The following is a 13,242-nucleotide window of genomic DNA, read 5'->3' on the forward strand; positions in this document are numbered from 1 at the left end:
TGTTAAAAAAGATTTTTTTGTTTAAAGCAGTGTTCAAGTAAGGTTTATGTATTTCAATTGCTTATTTTCCATGTTATGTTTTAATGTTTAGTTCTTCTTTATTTATTTTTCCCAACCATTGAGTTACTGAAGAGTCAGGTCATTTATGATGTAGAGTTTTCCACAGTTGGGACTCGACTGATTGTATTTTTGCTGATTTTACATCTTCTTCTTTCCTCTGCATTAACTATAAATTGATGTAACCTGAAGACTTTATTAGAATCAGATTTGACTTTTTGGGGGGCATTAATACTTTCAGGAAGCAAAAAAGTTCTAATGTTCTTTATTTTCATGACTTAGCAGCCATTGATGATCATTGTCTTTTTATTTCATTTAATGGTATAAAATGATATTATAAACTTATATTTCTTTCTGAATTTATTAGCTGTATGTCCACAATTGGAGAAGGCAATGGCACCCCACTCTAGTACTCTTGCCTGGAGAATCCCATGGACGGAGGAGCCTGGTAGGCTGTAGTCCATGGGGTCGCTGAGAGTCAGACACGACTGAGCGACTTCACTTTCACTTTTCACTTTCATGCATTGGAGAAGGAAATGGCAACCCACTCCAGTGTTCTTGCCTAGAGAATCCCAGGGATGGGGGAGCCTGGTGGACTGCCGTCTATGGGGTCGCACAGAGTCGGACACGACTGAAGCGACTTAGCAGCAGCAGCAGCAGCAGCATGTCTACAAATGAAAAATTGCTCTCATCAACTTTTTCATTATCTGGCTTACAGTTAGTGCATGGTACAATTAGCAAATGCTTAATATTTTCCTTTTGTCAGTTTTCAAAATAATGAGTAGGTTTATTAGCATCTTCCAAGGATTACAATGAGTTCTTTTTAAATTGTCATCATTATGAACATCTAGATTTAAACGTATTTAATTTGTTTCAATACCTTATAGATTTTACCCCCTTTAGTCCTCTAATTGTGTAATTTTATTTTTAATTATTTATTTTTGGCTGTGTGGGGTCTTTGTTGTTATGCAAGGCTTTCTTTAGTTGCAGCAAGTGGCGGCTACTCTCCAGTTGTAGTGTGAAGGCTTCTTGTTGTGGTGGCTTCTTTTGTTGTGGAACATGGGCTCTAGATGTCTGGGCTTCAGTAGATGTGGTGCAAGGCCTTAGTAGCCCTGAGGCATACGCAATCTTCCTGGACCAGGGATTGAACCTGTGTCCCTGCATTGGAGGCAGATTCTTCACCACTGGACCACCAGGGAAGTCCTTAATTGTGTAATTTTGACAGAGGAAAGCTTCTTCTGTTTGGCTTCTGAGTCCTTTTTACGTAATCATCCTGGGGTTTTTTTTTTTTTTTTTTTTTTTTTGGACAATTCCTTGTTTTGGATTTGACAAGTTGTTTCAGGCTCATTTGCATGGTGTCTGAAATAATAATTTCAATAATTTGAATTGATAGTATCAATGTAAACTTATGATACATTTTACCTGAAAAAGTCCACAAATATTGAGTAACTCAGAAGCATTAAACACTCCTGGAAGCCTAGATTGTGATATTTAAAAAACATTTGCTTCTGAAAACCAAGAATCCTGGGTCTTCTTAGAGAAATGGCTGATTCCAGATGTGATGTTGTGTTTTCATCTGAAGCTTGGGATCCTCTTCCAAACTCATTCTGTTATTGGAAGAGTTCAGAAATTCACTGAAATTAAGTTCTACGTATGCAGACTGTAAATGAAGAATCCCCAAAGAAAAAGCTATAAGGAACCATCGGCAATTTGAGGGTCAAATTTTTAGAGACATTACTCTGACAGCAATGACAAGAATGGAGTGTGTGGGCAGTAGAAGCACAAGATGCCTATATACAGAGATTAGTTGTGATTCTTCCTGAATATGGGGAAGGCCTAACACTAAGACAGTAGCAGCAGGGCAAATAAACAGGGGACTGGTTTGCTAGCTACTAAGAATGTATGACTGTCAGCTTCACTGATGCCAGCTCAGGCATGTACAAGTTCCTATCCTTCCACTGACCCTACCCAGGACTGTAGTCTGCAGTAAATCATTTTACCGTCATCAAGAGCTTTGTAGTTAATAGATACTATTTAATAATCATTAGGATCCAGTGACTTCCCTGGTGGCTCCGACAGTAAAGAGACAGCCTGCAATGCAGAAAACTCGGGTTCGATCCTGGGTCAGGAAGATCCCCTAGAGAAGGGAATGGCAACCAACTCCAGTATTCTTGCTTGGAGAATCCCATGGACAGAGGAACCTGGTGGACTGCAGTCCATGGGGTTCCAAAGAGTTGGACACAACCGAGCGACTAACACTTTCACTTCAGCACCCAGTGGCCTCTATGCTATCTTGAATGAATGAATGAAGTCACTCAGTCGTGTTTGACTCTTTGCGACCCCATGGACTGTAGCCTACCAGGCTCCTCTGTCCATGGGATTTTCTAGGCAATGGTACCGTTTGAGCCACCAGGGAAACTTTAGTCCCTGAAAAATGATTAAGACCTTTGCTGACATTTTCCCAGAACCCAGGAGACTAGTTAGCCGTCTATAAATCTTGACTTAGGAATGCACTTCCTGTTTCTAAGCACTACTCCCATTCCCTTGGCTAGCTATAAAACTTCCCCAATGGCCCCTCAGCAGCATATGCAGTGAAACTGCAAATGCCTCTGGATCATAGTCCTTCTGATCCCATCCTGTAAGTTACTGAATAATAAACAAATCCGTTGATTACATGAACTTCCCTGGTGACTCAGACTGTAAAGAATCTGCCTGCAGAGCTCGAAACCCGAGTTCCATCCCTGGGTCAGGAAGATACCCTGGAGAAGGGAATGGCAACCCACTCCAGTATTCTTGGCCTGGAGAATTCCATGGATAGAAGAGCCTGGTGGGCTACAGTTCATGGGGTTGCAAACAGTCGGACAGGACTGAGCGACTTTCACTTTCACTGACTACATGGAGCTGCCTGTCTCATTTTTTTTCAGTTGCAAGATACCTTCTCAGTTTGGTGGGCATTTTTCATTTCCTTTTGTCCTCCAACAAAGAGGGAGTAACGTCTTAGTGGTTGGTATGCGCGTGTAGCGGAAAGCACTGGGTTATCGGGAAGCGTTGCAAACAGCTACGGAAATGCTCTGAGAGTGGTGGTTTAGTCGTTAAGTCGAGTTCGACTCTTGCGACCCCAGGGACTGTAGCCCGCCAGGCTCCTCTGTCCTCCGACGTGGAAAGGAAGATAACTCCCAGAGGAAGCTCCCTCCATCCCCAGCCCATCCTCAGGTGAAGCAGCCACTGAATTCTCAGGTGAGTTTGAAAATGTCCTCTACAGATGGGCATTCTACTGAGTGGTAACCAAGGGCTCTCCCTCAGCCTGGATTTCATTCCTCTAAGGATTTCATGAGAAACTAATAAAATACATGCCCCTTTTTGACTTAGCCGGTGAGAAGTACCTGACAGAAATCTTCTCAAGAGATGTCTTCTAGTGGGGACAGAGGCACCTGGCAGATAACCGCTAAAACCAGAAGAGATGTTAACTACTGATGGTGTATTGACTTTTTTTTTTAATTGTTGGGCAGAATTTCAAAACGAAGGGGAATGTGTGGACAATAAGCTGTTCAATCTTCTCTTTGAGATGCTGGAAAATTCCTTTTTATATGTGCCCAAACCGAGATGAGCACAGATTTGGAAGATAGGAAACTGGTGACCGGGCTTGTGGAGGAAAAGACAGGAGCGGGAGGTCACGTCAACGTCTTCTTTCTAGTAAACAGCAGCAGGGAGTCACACCCACCAAGAGCAGGGAGGCTGGTATCTTGTCTCTAGGTGGAGGCTTTGGACCGGGGGTGGAGCGGGGGGGGGGTGGGGGGCGGTCCAGCCTCCACGCATGCGCAGCGCAAGGTGCGAGCCGAGGAGGGACCGGGGAAGTTCCACGACTACCTTCTCAGGCTCCGCCCCTTCTCAGAAGGGGAGGAGCGTCGTGCGCGCTCGCGTCGGTGCGCGCCCTGAAGCCCGCCCCCAACTCCTGCCTCTGGTCGCTCCACCCCACACACCTCTGCCCCGGACCCATTTCGGAGGCGCGGCCGACGCGGCGCGCAGTCAGAGCCACGAGCACGAGCGCGTGCGTACGACAGCGCGCGCCAGCCTCGTCGCGAGGAGGCCCCGCCTTCCCGCCCCGCCCCCGCCGGCCTCAGGTCCTGTGGCTTCGCTCCCGGCGCTGAGAATCCCGGCGCTGAGAATCCCGGCACCCGCGCGCGCTGTGTAGCCATGGAGGTCCCCGGTAGCCTGTGCAAGAAAGTCAAATTGAGCAATAACGCGCAGAACTGGGTGAGTCGAAGCAGATGTGCGGAGGAGGCTCTGAGAGGCTCCAGCTGCAGATCCATTTGGAGCCACTGTCCGCTCCTTCTGCATCCTGCTTGGAGAAGCCGGGAGGGTACCCGAGGCCGCGGCGCCTTCCAGCAGGGGCGGTGGGTGGTGCCCGGTGGCGTGGCGTGGCGTTGCTGGGGCGGGGGTCTCGGGCTGGGCTCTGCAGGCAGTCGGAACCACGGCCAGTGGGAAGAACGCCCGCTTCTTCAGCTCCACGGCTCGGATGAGACCTAGAGGACTATCTTTCGGGAGTGAGCTGGCGGCTGCTGAAACCTCCGGCGAGGGGAAGCTGCCCGCATCCCTTCCAGTGGCCTGAAGGTCTGCAGAGGAAGCGGAGGCCGGCGCCTTTGGTGCATTCCTGATTTTTCTTGGCTCTGCCAGTGCAGTTAGCCCAGGTTTGGGTCCATCTCCATGTCTTTCCATTTCTGACTTACAACATGAAGGGAGAGTACCCAACAATGTGGCCATTCATGAGTTGAGACTGCCCTGAACTGAGGTTCTTTGTGACTCGGTGTTAAACTGGAATATTTAACAAATAACGTGGAAACTAAAATGTAGGGGGAAACTAATGGTTTATAACGTTTAGCAAGGACTGCGAGTTGGCTTTGATGGGGAAGTGTTGTGTCCTCAGAAGATTGCTTCCTTCCTTAATTATTCTTGCTAAGCAACTGCCTTTAGCTAAGCTTTTGTAAGTGAGGTGGGAGTAGGGTGGGGGAGGTGGTGTCCTACTCTGGAGGCCGGAAAGGCCTTGGTTTTGAGTCTGGATGGAAATTTTTTTCCACAGTACAGCAAGATCATGAGGTTTAAATGCAGCCTTGTAAGTCATCATTACCCTTGGTGAATCGAAGGGAAAAAAAGCCATTTCAGACAAGTGTTCATTTCAAGTCATTAATTTACCATTTCTGAGGTTACCAAGGATTCTCACCCGATTCCTTTCTCCTTTTAAGTTACTTCACTCTTCCTTTAGGTGATAAGGAGGGAGAAGGAGATAAAAGATGAATTAGAACATTGAGAAGGAGCCCTGACTACCAGTCTGGTCTCTGGTTCCAACTTTGCCATTTAGTAGTTGTTTGATCCTGAGTGAAAACACTCGACTTCTTTAAACCTCAGCTGACTTAAAGATGTAATAGCCTGTACTTCTCTAGACAGTTTTGAGGAGTAAAGAAGGTAATGATTTGGAAAGGTCAGTGATACCACTGCTATGCAATTATTGATATTGCTCCTGTTACTCTGAGGTATTTCCTGGTTAGGGACAAAGGGTTGGTTAAATTAGAGTATTCACAGGTCATTTCAGCTACACCGTCTGTAACTCATTTACTGTTCCACTTGCCAAAAAGTGCATGTACTTTGTAGAAGCCCTCAGAGAAGATGAGAAATGAGGGACTCGCAGCTTGCCTTCTAGCTGGTCATGGCCTGGTTGGGGTTGTAGTTGGCATTTGCTGGATGATGAATATATCATTACAGGCCCAGTTATTTTATCACAATTTAGAGGAGAGATTAGTTTAGTCTGGATGTTTTGGAGAGGATTTATGGAAGAGAGGCCTTCCCTGGTGGCTCAGATGGTAATGCCCCTGCAGTGATGGAGACCTGGGTTAGGAAGATCCCCCGGAGAAGGGAATGACTACACACCCATTTCATGGATACAGGAGCCTGGCAGACAGTCCATGGGGTTGCAAAGAGTTGGACAGAACTGAGCAACTTTAACTTTGGTGGAGAAGTGTGCTTAGGTTTTTGAGGTAGAGGGAAGCTGTATGAATAAGGTCTGGGAACAAAAATAATTTATATTGTTTATTGTAATATTATTATAATTACTATAAATAATAATAATACTTGTTATTTACTCCAGGAACAATGAAGAGACCTGTGGAGAGAAGATTGAATAAGCAGTCTGGGGCTAGGCTATATAGTTGTTAATGTTTGGCTGCTGAGTTGAGACTGGATTCTGTGAGAGATTTTTGATGAAGCTAGAATGTTTAATTTTCAGGGCCTTGTAAATCTTTCTTTGCCCCAATAGGGAACACCCATCATCTTTCCCTCTCATATACATCAACTGATGGCCTCGTGTGTAGAGGATGCACATATCTTTCAAGTTCCCAACACATGATGAAATTGGTATTCCAGAGGGACTGGTCTGCTGAAGAAATTAGATGCTGTTAGAGCCCACATGTAGAAGTCCTGGCGAACAGACAGGGTTATGCTGCTGCTGCTGCTGCTGCTGCTGAGTCGCTTCAGTCGTGTCCGCCTCTGTGCGATCCCTTAGACGGCAGCCCACCAGGCTCCCCCGTCCCTGGGATTCTCCAGGCAAGAACACTGGAGTGGGTTGCCATTTCCTTCTGTGATGCGTGAAAGTGAAAAGTGAAAGTGAGGTTGCCCGGGCGTGTCCGACTCTTAGCGACCCCATGGACAGCAGCTTACCAGGCTCCTCGGTCCATGGGATTTTCCAGGCAAGAGTGCTGGAGTGGGGCGCCATCGCCTCCTCCGAAACAGGGTTATAGTGAGGTTTAAATGAATTAATAGGTTTGAAGCATGCCTCTGCGTTGGTTCATGTGTTTCTCTTGTTATTGCTGTTAACTCATCCAGGCGTGAGGGGGTGCATCTGGAGCTGGGCTAATGCGGTGGTGGCAAACAGAATAGCTGCCTTAACAGCATTCTAGGAAGAGTTATGAGGGACTGCCCAGAGTTAGGGGATGAAAGACGGGGAGGTGTTGAAAGATGATTTCGCCCTGGGAGCTGGGGAGAATAGATGTGGCATGCAGGGGATTTGGGAAATGGATTCAGGGCTGGATGGTGATGATAAACACTGAGGAAATTTTACTGTTTGCTGGAGACAGTTTCACATTATTTGGTAAATTAACTTACTGCTTTTTTGTAACATTTTTGAGGTGAGTATCATGAGAGACAGTGGTTTAAAGCAAGGATCCTGGAACTGACTGCCTGGATTTGATCCTGGGTTTCACGGTTTACTCATTGTGTAACCTGTGGCTAGTCACTTAATTTCTGTGCCTCTATTTTGCTCCTCTATAAAGTGCAAGTGATAGTCTCACAGGGATATTGTGAAAATTAAAGGAGTTAATGTGTGAAAAATGCTTAGGACAATGTCTGGCATAAAGCATTATGTGTCTGGTAGCCCACTGCCTTAGTGTTATGTGTGTTAGCTCTTATTGTTGCAGTTATCCTCCTTATTCCAATTGTTCAGTCACTCAGTCGTATCTGACTCTTTGCGACTCCATGAACTGCAGCACTCCAAGCTTCCCTGTCCTTCACCATCTCCCAGAGTTTGCTCAAACTCATTGATGTCTCTTGAATCGGTGATGCTGTTCAACCGTCTCATCCTCTGCCACCACCTTCTCCTTCTCCCTTCAATCTTTCCCAGCATCAGAGTCTTTTCCAATGAGTAGGCTCTTCGCATCAGGTGACCAAAGTATTGGAGCTTCAGCATCAGTCCTTCCAATGTATATTCAGGGTTGATTTCCTTTAGGATTGACTGGTTTGATCTCCTTGCTGTCCAAGGGACTCTCAAGAGTCTTCTCCAACACCATAGTTCAAAAGCATCAATTCTTCAGTGTTCAGCCTTCTTTATGGTCCAACTCTCACATCTGTACATGACTTCTGGAAAAACCATAGCTTTGACTATATGGACCTTTGTTGGCAAAGTCTTATCTCGGCTTTTTTAATATGCTGTCTAGCTTTGTCACAGCTTTTCTTCCAAGAAGCAGGTGTCTTTTAATTTCATGGCTGCAGTCACTATCTGCAGTGATTTTGGAGCCCCAGAAAATACCAGTTAGTGTCTCCATTTTATTGATGAAGAAGCTGAGGCACAGATATCATAGAGGTTGTAAGAGGTGGAACCAGTATTAAGCATGCTGCAGGTCTTCCCTGGTGGCTCAGACGTAAACCATCTGCCTATAATGTGGGAGACCCGGGTTCGATCCCTGGATCAGGAAGATCCCCTGGAGAAGGAAATGGCAAGCCACTCCAGTACTCTTGCCTGGAAAATGCCATAGACGGAGGAGCCTGGTGGGCTGCAGTCCATGGGGTCGCTAAGAGTCGGACATGACTGAGCGACTTCACTTTCTGTAAGGGACAGGCATTCTTAGTAGAGATAGTCTGTAGAACAAGGCTATGTGTGTGCTTGGTTGCTCCATTTTGTCCAATTCTTTGCAACCACATGGACTGTAACCTGCCAGGTTCCTTTGTCCATGGGATTTTCCTGGCAAGAATACTGGAGTGGGTTGACATTTCTTTCTCCAGGGAATCTTGCTGACCCAGGGATTGAACGTGCTTCTCCTTCATTGGCAGACAGGTTCTTTACCACTGAGCCATCAGGGAACCCCATAGCTAAAGTACTGTCATCTCAGTATAAAAATGAGTTCAGTACTGTCATAATCAATACAGAATTATTAAGAAATATGCATAAATGTATTTTTTACACTCAGCACACATCTCAGTTTAGACTAACCACATTTTAAAACCTCCATAGGAACATGTAGATAGCCAGTAGGAATCGAGTTAGGTGAAGGTTGGAAATAAAGGTTTGCTGGTTAAATTTGAGTTAGAGAATTTAGAGAGAAGGGCGGTATCTTCATGTACCTACAAAAATAGTAAAGAAAATAAAAAATACAGAGAGCCCTGTTAGCCTCCTCTTACCTCAGTCTGACAAAACATCAGATGTAATGGATATCATTCTCCATCTGCCTTAACCTTTCTCCGTTGGGACTGGTTTTCATCTGCCTTTGGAAAACACTTCAAAGTGTGTGTTAGTTGGCCCTCGGTTGAGACCCAGGTGTCACTCACCCATTTTGTAGACTCAGTTGGCCCAGATCCTTTGTCTGAACCTGCTTTATGGTGGAGTTGGACCCTTGCTACCCGCAGGTGAGTGTGAGATCCATCTAGCACATGCAGTCTCATTCTGGTTTGCCGTTCCAGTCCCCTCTCTCCTCCTCTCCCCAGAGTCCTATAACTCCATATGTCCAGCGTCAGTTTTCTTTCTATACCTTACGTTCTCAGGGTTTTACACAAGCTTTTCCTTCTGCCCGGATGCCTGTTGACCTTTATCATCTGTGGAAATCTTCAGAGCCTCAGACGCTTTTACCAAAACAGTGTGGCCCTCCTGTGCCCCCACTCTCTAGTGTGTAGGATGAATTGTTTCTGCACCTCCCTATTACATTGCACTCTGCTGTTACCATGTAATCATATTTCGTTATAGAGGTTTCGTGTGTACACTGAGCTTCTGCTCATATGGGATAAAGGTTAGGGTACAGAGTTAGCTAGGGTACTTCTGATATTAAAAGGCTTAGATAATTTACTAGTAACCTAGCACAGCTTGAATCAGCTTGAATAAGAGAGTAAGCTCCATATAGGGTAGGATTAAAATTACAGTTTTGTCACTTACTACCTATGTAATCTTGGGCATGTTACCTAACTCCTGTGTGTCTCAATGTCTTCAAATGTAACAGTGTGGATAATAAAACATACCTTGTAATGGAGCTAACAGTGCATACCTCGTAGGGTTATAGCAAGGTTTAAATCAGTTAATATATTTAAAGCTCTATAGCTGGTGCTTTAAATGGGCATTCTTATTTATTTAAGGCATTAAATGCAGGGTGTTTTTATTTATTAAGTCATCTTATATTTAACACCTGGTTGGTGTATGCCTTTGTCCCAGGTGCTGGAGATGCAGTCATAAAAAGACAGACAGGGCCCGGCTCGCATGGATATTGCATTCTACCTCGGAGAGAGTTAATAATAAAAAAGCAAATAAGTGAATGAGATACCTTTCCCTTTTATCAGTTCTCCTTCTCTGAACAAACAGTGTGTCCCTCATACTGTTCAAAGCCTTTCGTAGAAGGCCAACAGCTCATTCTGGATTTGAAGGAAGACTGAGGTGATAGAAAAGTGGAACAGTCTGACATCTGAAAAGCCATATATTCCGCCTCCAGAGCATGGGCCTGGCTGAAGGCAGGGGCAGGTACTGAGCCGGAAGTTAGGGAGCCGCTGCTGGAAAGGTTGCCTAAAGGAGAAAGAAAGCTGGACTTCTGCCAAGAGTGTGCCCCATTGTTGACTGACCACGAGAACAGGAAGAATGGCAGGATCTGGATCTGCAGTGTCCAGCATGGTAGCCACTAGTCACCTGTGGCAACTTAAATTTAGTTAAAATGAAAAATTCTGTGTTTCAAGCACTACATTTTCATAGGAAGCTCGTGGCCACTGTTTTGGACCATGCAGTATAGAACATTTTTATCATCTCAGAAAGTTCTATGGTTAGGGCAGGTCTAGATAATAACTCTGGGATGGCTACTGACATTTTTCCCTACTTATTTGTGTATTTGTTGTTACTTTCTTCCTTGGAGAAGGAAATTTCGAGAGATGGTGGCAACTTTGGAATCATGGTTTTGGGCAGTTCTGCTGTTCTGGCTCTCGCAGGGTACCCAGCTGTCAGTTAGCCTCCCCTTAACACAGTGACTTCTCTAAAGTTGGAATGTGAAATAAGCTTCCCCAGCTTGGTTCTGTTATATTGACCTTTAAGAAGTAGTTTTCTTCTTCAGTGATTCTCAACCAGGTGAAGATTCGCCACCTGCTAGGGGGTGTTTGGTAATATCTGGAGATATTTTTTATTGTTAAATTTATGTGTCTGTGTGGACAGAGTTGCTTCTGACATGTGTTGGGCAGAGGCCAGAGATGCTGCTAAAAAAATTCTACAGTGCACAGAACAGCCCCCTCAACAAAGACTTGTCACCAGTGCCAGGGTCCAAAAGTCATTAATGCTGAAGTTGAGAAACCCTTTTCTATGCGTTGAGTAAGAAAAAGGGGAAGTAAATTATGTAACTCCGAAATGCGAAACTAGCCATTTGAAACAAAGTCCAGTTGATACTAGCATTTTTTCATCCACCTGCCTGGATGTTCCTGTCTTTTGCTCTGAGATGAGTCAATTACCTGTAGCACACTGACAGCAAAACCATGCAATCCACCACTGAATTGTTTTGAAATGTATTACTAAATAATTAGTTCACATGAAGAGGCTGTATCTTTTGTTTGTTTCTGTTTTTGGCATTCGCCTAAGTGGTAATTTTCTCTATGAAATTTCCTTTCCCAAGGACACAGTTCTCTACTAAGTATGTTTTAACTGGATAAAAATAGTGGAAAGATCGGATACTATATAGAAATACAGTGAGATGACTGCAGCCATTGTTCTTCTCTCTAGTTTCTTTGATGCTTTCATCCTTGCCCTCCCTTTCTCTCTCATGTGTTTTAAGAGTTCAGCTCATTGCTTTGTAGTATATTCACAGTTTTACAGCCATCACTAACCAATATCTAGTTTTAGAATATTTTCATCACCCCCACAGGAAACCCTGTAGCCATTAGCACTCATCCTCCTTTTTCCTTTCCCCCTCTCTATCCCCTGACAACCAATAATCTACTTTTTTGTCCCTGGATTTCCCTGTTCTAGACTTTTCTCTGAATGAAATCATAACAATATATCGCCTTTAGTGTCTGACTTCTTTAACTTGCTGCTGCTACTGCTGCTAAGTCGCTTCAGTCGTGTCTGACTCTTCATGACCCCATGGACTGCAGCTCACCAGGCTCCTCTGTCCATGGGGTTTTCCAGGCAAGAGTACTGGAGTGGGTTGCCATTGCCTTCTCTTAAGGTTTTCAAGGTTCATCTAGTGTAGCCTGTGTGGATACTTTGTTCCTTTATGTGATTATATAGTGGTATGTTTTACAGATGTATCACATTTTGCTTAACCCTTCATTAGCAGATGAACATTTGAGTTTCTTCTACTGTAGTTGGTATGAATAATGCTCCTGTGAACATTCACGCACAGATTTTCTCTTAGCTGGTTTGAGGTAGACATTAGTATATTTTTGGCTGCCCAGCCTCTAAATCCTCTTCGTGTATGTAGGGAATGCCCCACTGTCACTGTGATGGGAGGCAGGGCCTGTCACAGTATAAAGGTTTCTTTATCTGTTTATTGTTTCTCTCCTTCCCTGAAATGTTCTTGATCATTTTTCTCCCATATCTAGGAGGGATCAATCAACAAATAATGAATGAATGAACAGATAGGTAATCTCAGATAGGTAATTTCTGTTTTTCAGGAATCTTTTATGCCTGGGCTTCCCAATTAGAGGTCACCCAAGGGCCATTCCCGGAGAAGGCAATGGCACCCCACTCCAGTACTCTTGTTTGGAAAACCCCATGGACGCAGGAGCCTGGTAGGCTGCAGTCCATGGGGTTGCTAAGAGTTGGACACGGCTGAGTGACTTCACTTTCACTTTTCACTTTCGTGCATTAGAGAAGGAAATGGCAACCCATTCCAGTGTTCTTGCTTGGAGAATCCCAGGGACAGAGGAGCCTGGTGGGCTGCCATCTATGGGGTCACACAGAGTTGGACACGACTGAAGCGACTTAGCAGCAGCGGCCTTAGCAAGCACCATTCCATTAAAAAATATCCATTAAGTCAATATTTAAATGTTCTTTAATATGTAAAACAGAATAGTTGGCAAGCCATAATGTACATGCAGAGTGCATGTGTGACAATCAGTGATCAGATAAACATGCCAGTTTCTTAGCTCTGATTCAGGAGATCCGGGATATGGCCAGAGAGTCACTTTCTGTTGAGCAGCCAGCTCTCTGCCAGTTTTGCTGTGCACCATGCTTTGAGACAGCAAGGTTTTAAGTGTAGCCTTTACCAGTTGTTTCTCTAGGAACGTATGAGCTTTTGCTGTTTGTGTTTGGCTTGTTAATGTTCAAAAGATTAGTTTTAGTCATCAGTAACTCTCTGAACTAAAGCTTTTTCCTCATTGTACTCATCAGTTTGTCTACATGGTACTCTACCATCTCTCTGGTTTATTCACTGTAAATTGGGATGTAAATGTGCCTGGGGCTTTTTCAGG

At 44.7% G+C, this 13,242-nt stretch overlaps 1 protein-coding gene across 2 annotated transcripts in view; it reads left to right on the forward strand.

Annotated features, from left to right (window-relative positions):
* The window catches only part of PAPSS1 (3'-phosphoadenosine 5'-phosphosulfate synthase 1), a 113,699-nt gene continuing 104,458 nt past the window's right edge, over positions 4,002 to 13,242 (forward strand). The window contains exon 1 of one of the 2 annotated variants that reach the window (XM_005681330.3): positions 4,002 to 4,311. In XM_005681330.3, coding sequence (XP_005681387.2) covers positions 4,252 to 4,311 — 60 coding nt within the window. In that variant the 5' untranslated portion in view covers positions 4,002 to 4,251. Of the gene's footprint in view, positions 4,312 to 4,397; positions 4,746 to 13,242 lie in introns of those variants that run through there. The other variant, XM_018049236.1, reaches the window with a different exon arrangement.

This window comes from Capra hircus, chromosome 6 (genome assembly GCF_001704415.2).
Source record: "Capra hircus breed San Clemente chromosome 6, ASM170441v1, whole genome shotgun sequence".
Taxonomy (NCBI): Eukaryota; Metazoa; Chordata; class Mammalia; order Artiodactyla; family Bovidae; genus Capra; species Capra hircus.